The sequence below is a fragment of the Crotalus tigris genome, unplaced genomic scaffold (assembly GCF_016545835.1).
Source record: "Crotalus tigris isolate CLP2741 ecotype Arizona unplaced genomic scaffold, ASM1654583v1 scf7180000017576.4783729, whole genome shotgun sequence".
Lineage (NCBI taxonomy): Eukaryota > Metazoa > Chordata > Lepidosauria > Squamata > Viperidae > Crotalus > Crotalus tigris.
In genome coordinates this window covers 3578629-3591273 of record NW_024096487.1, presented here as the reverse complement: position 1 = coordinate 3591273, position 12645 = coordinate 3578629, and the positions used below count along the sequence as shown (strand labels likewise).

The following is a 12645-nucleotide window of genomic DNA, read 5'->3' as shown; positions in this document are numbered from 1 at the left end:
TCGTGCTTGAGTAGGGGGCTGGACTAGAAGACCTCCAGGGTCCCTTCCAGCTCTATTATATTCTATTCTATTCTGTTCTGTTCTGTTCCGTTCTATTCCATTCCATTCCATTCCATTCATCCAAGAAGCTTCGTCAGCTCTGACTGGATGGTGGGGAATGGAAAGATTGATACTCCTTGCCGACAGCTGGCCATTTGCATTCTTTTAGAGAGTCATTGATGTCACCTGGAAGCTTATCTGATAAGCTTGGAGGTGGCCTCAATGATTCTGTAAAAGAATGTAAATGATCAGCTGTCTGCAAGGAGTATAAATCCTTCCATTCCCTTCCATTCCCCACCATCCAGTCAGAGCTGAAGAAGCTTCTTAGATGAGAAGCTAAACATCTTCAAGGAGAAAAAAAAAGGTCCAGTTGCCTCGTGAAAAAAGCACCTTTAGGACAACTATGACCTGGATGACTGAGAACCTCCATAGACTTTTATACTGGCTGTTTTTATTAATGGTGGTACACTGCCCAGAGACACATTTTGTAAGATAGGTAGCTGTACATGTTCAATGAATGAATGAATGAATCCTTTGTAATGTTACTTAATAATTATTCTGTTGATATTTATTCCTTTGTTCTATTGTGGTTTTTTTTAAAAAAAAAATTAATCTTTTTACAGAAAGAAGAGATTGGAACCTGCTCAGAGTCCCGTTGGTTTGGAGTGTTATATAATTTATTAATTTTTTTAATGTGTTCTGTTCTCCTTTTGAAAAGTTCTTTCACTAGCTGTTTGCAAGGTTATTAACTGAATGTTCTCATTTTGCATAGACATTTGTTTCAAGATCGATTTCTTTATTTCTTCCTAGGGTTGTTACACTGTGATCCTGAATTCCCTTGAAACCTATGTATATCTTGCAGGAGCTCTTGCCATTGGTGTTTTAGCCATTGAGGTACGGTACAAACTGGGATCCGGCTGGCCACAATCATGCCAAAAGATGCCTCCTTTCCCTTATGTTCACACCACATCCCCTCCCCCTCATCTGAATTTTTCCTTTCTGTTCAGAAAGTAGCTTGTAGGAATGTGTAAAAAAAAATAATTTAGAGCAGTATTTCTCAATGGAGTTCAACTTCCAGAATTCCCCTGGCTGGGGAATCATCTGACAATTGCCAAGTTTGAGGAAAGCTGATTGAGGCACTTCACTGGCATTTCTTGCCATTCCCAGCTACCTGGGTGATTCTGGGAGTTGAAGTCCACAAGTCTTAAATTTGCCAAGATTGGAGACCCCTGCCTTAAAGCAACTGGTGGTTGAGAAATCAACTGATTAAAGTTAGGTGTGACTCTCAAAACAGCTCCACTCCTCTTATTATTATTAAGCTGGTTTTGAAGTCTGAATTTTGAATAGGCACTGAAAATCCTATACAAGCCCAATTGCTAACTTGAAGTATGTATATGTGCTGGGAAACAACTGTCCTATACTGCCCTCTTGTGTTAAGCATAGCATACTCACTCATTTCAAATGGATATGTTTGAGATGAAGTTAGTTTCACTTAATAAAAATGCGTGGAAACAAAGCAGTTATTTACTTTTCTAATTTAGCATTCATTGGAAAATTATTTCTGTATTCAGTTATGGATCAGTTTAGTAGTTCTTTTTAGGTTTTTGTGCAGATTATCGAGATTTGACAAGGTTGCTTAAATTTCCATCCATTGCAGGAATAAACCACCCTGATTTAGGGCAAGGGTGTCAAACTTGCAACATCATGTGACATGTCGCGACATATCACGCCTTTTTTTCCATTGCTGGCAATGGGGTGGGCACGGTTTCACCATGACACATCCGGCCGATGGGCCAGAAGTTTGACACCCTTGGTTTAGGGGGTCCTGGGCATCCTTCAGCGGTTGGTGATTCTGCAGTTAAATGTATGTCACAGCATCATTTCAGCCCCTCATTAGATTATTTGAGCCAAAGAAAAGGAGATGGAAGAAACTATTGGAATTAGTCAACTAAAGGAAGTACTTTGGTCCTCTTAAAGAGCAGAAGCTTTAAATTGATCGTTGCCTCACAGGCAGGCCACATAAATAATTAAGTAAAAGGAGTGATATTACCTCAGCAGGACTAAGTTACTATTTAGTGATTTTTTTTAGCAGAGAAATTTTGGAACAAATTTGTCCAACTGGCCCCCAAAACTTTTGGGCTAAGGAAGAACAAAATTCCCTCCCTTTTTTTATAAAAAAAGCATACAAACCTGAATCAGAAGAAAAGTATTAATGATTTCCATGCAGAATTCTTCTTTTGGATAAAGTTGATAGGTCTTTGATTGAATCCTAGACTTATTCTTCCAGTGGTTCTCCCTTGTTTTCTTTTGCTAAGTGTAGCTAAACATTTCTGTTATAATTAGATTCAGTGGGCACCTATTTTGCCATATTAAATATAAATGTAGCCTTTGACATAGCATATACATACATACTCCCTTATACGCTTCTAATGCTTTACAGTTTCATAGAGATAGATAGGCAAAACATACAGATCTACATACATTCACATTCATACACATTTTGCTCTTCATATTTTATATGGTTCTTATACAGAACTTCTTTTAAATTTATAAGTTTATATCCTTTATATATTCTATGTCTACTTTATATGGCTCTTACATTCAACTTTTTACCTATTATATTTTAAAGTTTCGTCACAATGACTATTTGTATAACCTCTCCCCCTTTTGAAGATCTATGACTGAAATATGTAAAACTAAAATGGATTTGGTTTGATCTGTAATAACCAGGATCCCCTTTTTTATTTTATGTCCTTCACAGCTGTTTGCTATGATCTTTGCTATGTGCCTCTTTCGGGGGATCCAGTAGGAAGTGTTTCATGAGCCACAAATGATTTTTCAAAGACTTGCTTTGAAGAAGGAAAAGAAAAAAGATAAACTTTTATTTTTTGGTTAGCAAACTGAAAAAGGAGGGAAAGGACTGTAATATATTAATGATCAAAAGGATTGTACTTCAGGGGCTGGAACTTTGAGGTGCTGTCTAGTTCCTTGCCATCTCCATGAGGAGTCATTCATCTGAAGCCACTAAAATGGATTGCACTAAAGGCCTGCAAGTCAGGATGGAAAATGAACTTTAATAATATCCAGGATGTTGTCTGGAACACACATCTCTCGTACAATAATAATCCATTGATTGAGGAAGATAAAGAAGACGACTACCTACTTTAAACGAGATCTTCATTTAAAATACTAACATTGTCATCCAAAGCATTGAGATGTATACAGATTACTTCAGTTTTAAGCTAAGAGGGGGAAATGTATTGGCAATTGACTTGCAAGCGTTCTACCAAGATGAATAGTTTTCCATCTCTTGTCTGATCCAGAAGATTCAAGCATTCCTGAATGCTTGGAATGGAGAATGCCCTCTCCAAGAACCTAGAGGATGGGTTGTGTGTATCAGATCTAATGGTGAAAAGTAGGGTAAGCTGAAATCAGTGCATACCATTTTAGTGCATACCATTGAATTTTCTGATCAGTGTTACGTGAGAACAAAGACTAAAGCAGCTCAGCTGCTGGTTCCCTCACCTTAAAAGGAAAAAAAAAGTATGTTCTTGTCTAGAATTGTTGGTGCTGTCTCCCCTAAGGAGATGTATCTGTTTGGGGTTTTTTAGGCTTTTGAATGTCTTGTCACCATCATGCTCTGTGAAAAATACATTGCCAAGTTTGGCCTTCATAGCAATTGATTAGATTGGTGTCTTGTCCCCCATGTGCCTTTCAACTGTGTTAAAAATAATCCCCAACACAACAAGCATGGAAAGCAGTGAGGCACTTTTGCAGTTGCCTTTTGAAAAAATTAATTTGTAAGTTTTGTGGCTGTTGCTTCTGACCTAGGCATTCTTAGCTTAAAAAAAACAACATACTCTGATTTTTTTTTTCCTTTCATTTTGAACTGTTGCCAAGTTCTAGCTTCAGTGGTCTTTTATCCGCTAAGCAAACACAGACAATAAGCCCAAGAGGCAGAACTGAAGTTCCAAGACATATAAGCAGTGATGTGTAAAACATTTGAAGTATGAAGAAGTTTGAGCTTGAAACTTTCCATTTCAAGTTTTAAATAGTTTCTTCTTGTCTGAAATGGGTTTCCCTGACTACTCCAGAAGAGTCAAAGTGCCCCAAAACACTTGTTTCAAACTGGTAATATTTTGTTTGTCCTTAAATCCAAGCTAAATTCGTTGCCTAGGATTCTGATGAATACGTAATTTAGAGTGAAGTTGCATTATTACTGAATGGTGGACAAAGTTGTAAACTGGCAAAATAATGTGATATGACATTTTTTAAAAAGATGGCAACCTACTATTAAAAGTATGAACAAGATGTGGTGACATTGGATGCCAAAGATAAGATATTGAGAATCCCTGTTGAAAGCAATAACTACAGGGTGTTCATCTATAAGTAATAATCCCCAGAGGTATATAGCTTTGGGGGGAGAAACCCCTAGCAATTATTATTTGATATGAGATGAAAACATGCTAGAACAATCATAGTTTTGATGACTGTTTGGTTAATTAACATATAAGTTAAGTCTCAGTGCAATCTTTGACAATTTCCCTAACATGGTTTCAGTGTTATTTCATTCAGTTCTGTGCATTTAGAATTCACAATGGCTTCCAAACATAACAAAGACATGTTTGCAGGATCTGCAGAAGAACTCTGTTAATTGGACTCATCTAGAGATAATGGCCTACATCTCCCACAATACATGAATTTGGGGGGGCAGAATTCTATTTGAACAAAATCTCAGGATGTAAGCAGAGAGACATAAAAAGGGGTGTGTGATTTAGTAACTTACTATTGGCTGCTGTGATGGGGCAGATTCAGCCATTGAGTTGCAGGTGATCGGTGGCTGTTTAATTCCAATTACACTTAGCCTAAGCCAGCAGGAAGCACATTAAGTGTGCTATTAATTTTTATACAGAAATCTCCAAAGTTTCAATACATTTACCAAGCTATTTCAAGGAATTTGCCCTGAGATATGTTCTCCATCTTTCCCCACTTCCTCCAAAAGATACTCATACCCTGAAAAATGAAACTAATTAAGTGACAGATGGGACAGGTGATGGCAGAACTAAGACAAGTCTGATATAGTTTCCTGATATTCCCTTTCTGTTTCAGAATCTCAGTGCCTATGTGTCTTTGCTCTAGCTTACCTGGTGGTTTTCCAATTTCTGACTCATTCTGCTATCTCCATTTGCTCTCCAATTTGAACATCTTTCTGGTTTCATCTGCCCTTTCCTTTACTTCAGCACAGGCACTCTTGATAATCCCAAAGAAAATCCTAAAGCAGGAGTCTTTAAACTTGGCCCTTTTATGACTTGTGGACTTCAACTCCCAGAATTCCTCAGCCAGGCACGCTGGTCACAAAAGGGCCAAGTTTGAAGACCCCTGTCCTATAAAATGACACAAAATTGTATGGTAATTAAGTCTAACCTACTGTTTAGTAATAGAAACTGTCTAACTTCTGCTTAAGCAATCCCAGTGAAAGGGAGGCCATTATTTCCTTTGCAGAGAAAAGGGGATCAGTTGTTTTACAAAATAATGGGAATTAATTTGCTGGCTTCAAAGATACCTGTCATAAACATATGTCACCTGCTGCAAAACCACACTAATGGAGAGAAGGAGATGTCTGAGAGAAGAAAGAAATGTATTTGTATAAGAGAAGTATTGAAAGTAACACTATTAGGTTTGACCAAGTGTGCAGTCAGAAAAACTTAATTAGGATTTTTGTGCTGTCAGATTTGCAAAATTCATTTTAGAATAGTTAAGGATTGCAAGCCTGATTTCCTGTGCTCTGTTTATTTGTGGTTAGCCTGCAACCATTGAGACTAAATATCATTTATTTGGTTTAGGCTTAGCAGATCAGATTAAACTGAGCCATTTTGGTTCATAAATCTTGGGGTATTGTGGGAACCCAGTGAAATATAGATTTGTGCTTCAACAATCCATAACTTGGCATGACAAATGAACCAATCCTTCCAATAAATTCCAAATGGCATCATCTCTCTTCCTGATGTGGAAAAAGATTAAAGGGCAATTTCTATTCCAAATGAACTCGTGCCTCAGCTGATCATCCCTTTGTCGCTAATCTTTTTAGGAAGAAGGGATCACCCATAACATGTTCTTCTACACAAGCTTAAGTGAAATGGATGTATGTGGCTAAAGCTCTACATAGAGTGTATGCTTCAAATGGAGCTTGTCCAGAAGAACTTGGGTCAGGGCTGTCTCCTTCTTATGTTTGTGTTTGTGACTCTAGATCCACCCAGTAGTTCTCACTCTCTGTGGTTGTCACTGTTGCAAGTGCCTGGGGAGCAGGTCACTTATAAATTAAATGTTGAGATCTATTTTAAATGTTCCTTTTATTAGAAGGCTAGAGCTAATTTAACTTGTATTCCTTATTGTAATGCTTTTTATATTGAAAGGGATTTTTGTAACATAAAAATAGGATGCTATTCTGAAGCATTTGCACAGTTTCTGTGTGCATTTCTTAAAAAATGAAAGACAAAAATAAAGACACTGTGACAACAAAGCTTTACTTTCCACAATTCATGGGTTCTGTGTTTTTCTTTTTGAAATAGACATGTAATAGCCTTTTCCTAAGGAAAAAAATAGTTACAGTCCAAATAGTAGAACTTGTTATTTTGAGTTGAAAATAGAGAACAATTAAACAGTGTCCTGTTCAGAATTATGAAATCCAATATAATCAAGTTTTTGGAGTTAACCTTGGGTTTTGCACTTACTCTTCAGAGATCACACAAAATGTTGTTTGACTTTTTTCACGTTCACCATTAAAGCCTGCAGGAAGCCAACATATACAAGGTACATTGAAGACATTTTTGAATACACAATTGTTTTTAGGTTGTCAAGGTCATTTGAATAATGTTGGCACAAGATGGAGTTTATCTTAAAGGCTCAAAGGTACATGTTCTCCAATCACAATTGACCTTTTTATATATTTATGCTTAAAGTGAGGATATTAAATATTGATCTCTTGGGATTACATATGAATGCATCAATAAACAAAGGTTATTTGCCCAAACCTTTTGGGAAAAAATGGCTGCAAAATACAATAGTTTACTTAAGCATATAAACCAATAAGCATATGAATATAGCCATACCCAGCACAATATTCTATTTCAGGGCAACTAACAGTATGTAAAGTACAGAAAAGGAAGAAGAAATAGTAAACCAAAGAAGTGAAAAGACAACATGAACAAGAAAAGGAATATAGCCAAATGTACACCAACACTATTCAATATTCCTCTCTGTACATTTTTTGCTTTGCAAACCATCTTTTATTTACTATATTTATACACTATACCACTTCATATTTTGTCTTTTGCTCCTCAAACTTACCATCTCTTTATTTTTCAGGAAGTCATCACTTTTCTCAAACAATGTCTTTCTTTGTCTTCCCCTTCTTTATCCAACCTGTTTGGGATCTTGGCCATCTGTGTGCAAAAGTCTATGCACATTTATCTCCTAAATTAACACAGTTCTAATATTGCCATATACCGTATATGCCGGCGTATAAGGCGACTTCCGCGAGCGCTAAAATTGGCGCCAAAGACGGGGGTCGTCTTATACGCCGAGTCATCTTATATGCTGGAAATACTGGTAGTTTCCGGCGTATAAGATGACGTTCTAGGAATGCGGCTTGGCGATAAAGACGGGGGTCATCTTATACGCCGGGTCACTTTGTACGCCGGCATATACGGTACATCCCTTGTACATTTTTATGCATAATACATTAAAAAAAGGAACAGCACAGACCTAGAACTTACTATTTGATTAATGTTGAACCCTTCACTGGTATCTCATTTAATTTTTATACTTGCTTTTCTCACATCATAGAGTGGTCCTCCCACTTTCAGGAAGCAAGCTTTCACTCTGTACTTATTCCATAATTAAGACTCTTGCCTGTATCAGGGAATTTGGGATATTGGGAATGCTTTCTATAAATCAACAACCATGCAATAAATTCTTTTTTGCACATTGATACTTTCCCCAGTGAATAATAAAACTCAGGTCTGTTTATTCCCTGCATAGTATGAAGTTATATTACGCTTCTCAAATTTTATTCAACAACGCTTCTTCTTTCAGTCAGAATTCTGCCTCTTTTCTTGGCATATTTAATAAACTGATGCTCCTGGAGGGCTTTTTGCATTCCCCTTTGTTATCTCTCCCTTAGTATAGGAGAAAAATAAACAAAATTCTTGCAATTGCCAAGAATAGATACAGACTCTGCCCAAGGCACAGGGCACAGCCTTGCACAGCTGTGCTCCTCAAAAAATTACTTCCATGTTTTAATAATTTTCTAGTTGCAGATAGGGAGAGAGATTTTTTCTGCTTTAGACTAGATACACCTTAGAATAGAACAGAATCTTTTTTTCAACATTCTCTTGTTTAGAACTTTCTTTTCATCGATATTTTTTTCGACATTAATATTTATAGCTCTTCATTGTGGATATATCTACACTGACTGCATTAAGCTAATTTTATATATTTTAAGCATGATACCCCATTTTGGGGTTGATTGACTAAAGCCATAGTAAGATGTTCATTTAAACAGCATGTTTTTCAATCCCACTCTTGACTACATCATGGCATATTCCCTTGCAAATCCCTGAAATCTTTTTTTCAGTATTCCCTCATTCCTATTCCAAAACCCTATTGTGGTAAGGTCACAAGTACCTGTGAAATTGAACAGGTGAAATGGAATTTCTCCTCTGTGTAATTAGTAATTTTTCCTTTCTTTCTTAAAAATACTACAAGAGTACCAACTTTTAGAGGAGTTCTGGGGGATCAATGAATCCATGTAATGCTTTTAGGAACTGCTGAAGTAGTTTAATATCCAGCCTGTATTAAGTAGCTCCTGAAAGCATTGTGCTTTAACAGAATTGGAGAGGACCTTGGAGGTCTTCTAGTCCAACCCCTGCTCAAGCAGTAAACCCTACACCATTTCAGACAAATGGTTGTCCAATCTCTTCTTAAAAACCTCCAGTGTTGGAGCACCCACGTCTAGTGTTTCTCAACTTTGGGAACTTTTAAGAAGTGTAGACTTCACCTCCCAGAATTCTCCAGCCAGCATGGATTCAGATACTACATTTCTCAACCGTGGTAACTTTTAAGGTATGTCGACTTCAACTCCCCAGCAATCTGGCTGGGAAATTCTGGGAGTTGAAGTCACACATTCTATAGTTGCTAAGTTTGAGAAACACTGCTACATCAGCTGAAGAGCCAGGAGAGGGATTCACATGATATGCTAAGCTAAGGGTATAGAATGTCGTATGAAGCCAACCTACTTGGGGGAACAATCAATATGAGACAACCCTCCTCCCCAAAACCCAGTTAATCTGGGCTGTTTTAATAATAATAATAATATAATAATAGTAAAGTTGGAAGGGACCTTGGAGGTCATCTAGTCCAACCCCCTGCTCAGGCAGGAAACCTTACACCATTTCAGACAAATGGCTGTCCAGTCTCTTCTTAAAAACTTCCAGTGTTGGAGCATTTACTGCTTCTGGAGGCAGGTTGTTCCATTGATTAATTGTTCTCACTGTCAGGAAGTTTCTCCTAGTTTTTTGTGTGAAGGATGCCTACTATCACCCTTCCAAGTAATTATCTTTCACAACCTTGATACCTCCGATTCCCAAAAAATGAAGCGCCTTTTATTCATCTTCCTGATGTCTCATAGGTCCAAAAGTGCTGTGGCATATGGCATTGCATTGTGGTTTCATCTGACTGAAATCATATCTGAACAATGTTCATTTTTTTTTTAAATAGCACAAAAATTGTAACAGCAAACAGTAACAGTAAAAATTTGTAAGATGACAGTGTTGAAACTGAGGAGCTTGCCACCTGATGGGACTTGAGGGAATGCATTTCTATTGCTGACCCTATTCTTTGGAATGGCCTCCTGGTTGCACCTCAAAGTGCTTCATACATCTCGTTCTTTAGGACAGGGGTCTCCAACCTTGGCAACTTTAAAACTTGTGGACTTCAACTCCCAGAATTGCTCAGCCAGCTTTGCTGGCTGAGGAATTCTGGGAGTTGAAGTCCACAAGTCTTAAAATTACCAAGTTTGAGGACCCCTGCTTTAGGAGATTTGCAAAAAAATCTTCCTCTTCCAATTGGGGCATAAGAGAAGGCAGTTTTATATTATGCAGGTGGTGCATATTTTTTGACAGATTTTGTTTTTGCTTGTAGGGTTCTTTTTCCATTATTCATGTTTAGCTGCCTATAACCTCTGGGAATGGCTGTCCTTCAAGTAAAATAAATGAACAACCAACCAAAACTGCTGAAAAATATCACAAGATGAAAGGAACGATGGAAGAAAGCTTGGCAGCTAATTATCTATCCTTTAACCACAAATCCTAAGTGTACACCTAATCCTATCAGTGTCTTACTGTTACAGAAACATCTTTACTACATGTCCTTTTGCTTCCGATCTGCTTCTATATATGGAAAAACTGTAAAATGCATTCTTTGGGGGGGGGGTGGACAAAACGTCTCAAAAATCTTGCTAGAAGTTGCTCATCCTTCACAACCATTTCAAGCTGTCAAAGACTATGGCTAAAAATACTATTGTCAGATTTTCTCATATTAAAGAAAGACCAAAGACAAATTAGTTCAGCAACAAATGGACTTATAACTGAACATTATGGTCAAATAACTTTCAACATCTACAAAGTTTTCACCACTCCTCTACAAAATATTTTTTGGGAAAGATTTGACTACTACTCTGGTGTCATGCTCCACATCTTTAAAAAAATCTCCAAATACTCCAGATGGTCTTTCTGTTTTAAAGACTGCAGATGGTATTAGAATAAATGAGCTGCCTGTAAGAGATTTTTCAATTGTTAATAATTTATTTTACCAATTACAGATTTGTTGGCATTAGCAGGCATATGGAATTTTGTAAATAAAAAAATGAGGTTGCTGGTCTATTGCCTAGTGATTACTTATGCAAAAATAATTGAAAGGCGAATAAAGTCTGGGTGCTTGAGATTATTTATTAGTTTCCATTTAATAAGTGTATTTGTTTTTCACACACTTGGGAAACCCATGACTACTTTTATTCAGTAATCTATGTTGAATTGCTGCTTTCCTGCAGTATGTGTTGGTGGTCCACATTTTTCTAGTTCAGTGGAACAGTTTGTAGCTTCTAACATTTTCATAGAATCCCTGGTCATATTTGGTTTCAGAATAGCAGGCAAGTCTTTCATCTTTAAGAAAATAATTCAGTGTATGATGAAGCCCCTGATGCTGTGACCCAAGATGAAAACTTAGCCTTACTATACATCAGACTAATCTATCTAGCCAGGGCTTTTTTTCTCATAGAACGCCCAGAATGGAGTTCCGGCATCTTTTTTGGATGGAACCTTTGTACAGTAGGCAAGGTGGATTGTATGATGTGTGTGAGTTCCGGCACCTTTTTTTAAAGAAAAAAAGTACTGTATCTAGCACAGGGTTCCCAACCCCCAAGCTGCAGCCCATTACCGGGCCATGGCCTATTCAGAACCAGATTATGCAAAAGCAGGGGGGACTGCAGACACTCAGCTACACTGAGAAACTATATGTGTTGTAAATCACCCAAAATCACCTGAAAGCGAGACAGGTGGCATATAAATTTAATAAATAGTAATATACATGAAAAGGATACTCTACCAATATACTACAGTTGTTCAATTACATTGTACCCAATGTGTTTGAATTTATATGCATCCCTCTTGGTTTCACAAATATAGGCGAAAAGACTAGAAAATCTATGATAATAAAACACGGATACTTATATGGCAGGGTTTTTTTTACTATGTATTACTAGTTTCAAAAGCTCAAGGTGAGCCTTGGTAAAGGAACAATTATGAATTTTAATAATTTATAATTTAATAATGAGTCATATTTACTATAGAAATATAACAGGGCAACATCTTGATTCACAAGTGCATATAATTCCTTTCCTTGAACCAAAGTTCAGCTTAAAGATTTGGAGACTGGATTAAAGCATAGTTAAAAAGTGTTCCTTCCTTTAATTCAGTTTTCTACCTTGGAACAAAAATCTCAATACCAGATGGTAACTGCTTGGAATCATACTTATTTCATTAAGTGCACAAATCATCTTTTCTACAGACCAAGAATTTTAACAACTGAAAGTAGCACTAACAAATTCATTCCTATACAGGAATTTAATCTCTTTAGGCATTATCTCTTAATTCTAAGTTCACCACTTGAATCACCACATTTATCATAAAGTCAAATAATTTAAGAATTTCTATTTGATTCATGTTTTTGTATGGTCTTCAGCTACAGCATACATGGTAGTCCAAATTCATGCACATACAAAGTTAAGTTGATCAAGGCAGCAGAGTTGGAAATAGTTGAGCAGGAAAAAAAAAAGACCACAGTAGGCAAAATCAGCACATATTATTGGCCATTCACAAGTAAGTCTTTAGATTTTCCAAATACCATTACTTGTTGAAAATGAAAAGATGCTACTTCAGTCTTCAGTGTTATCCAGTTTTATGGATACATTCAGGTCTTTCCATAATATAAACCATATTCCCTTTTTCTAGAGTCTCTGTATTCAGTCCAAAAGATTTGGTCCATCTTAAT

At 36.9% G+C, this 12645-nt stretch overlaps 1 protein-coding gene across 1 annotated transcript in view; it reads left to right on the top strand.

Annotated features, from left to right (window-relative positions):
- TSPAN18 (tetraspanin 18) overlaps positions 1 to 12429 on the top strand; it is a 215645-nt gene extending 203216 nt beyond the window's left edge. The window contains exons 9-10 of the mRNA XM_039358972.1: positions 850 to 933; positions 2801 to 12429. Of these exons, the coding sequence (XP_039214906.1) occupies positions 850 to 933; positions 2801 to 2848 (132 nt within the window). The 3' untranslated portion in view covers positions 2849 to 12429. The remainder of the gene's footprint in view (positions 1 to 849; positions 934 to 2800) is intronic.
- The last annotated feature ends 216 nt before the right edge of the window (positions 12430 to 12645 follow it).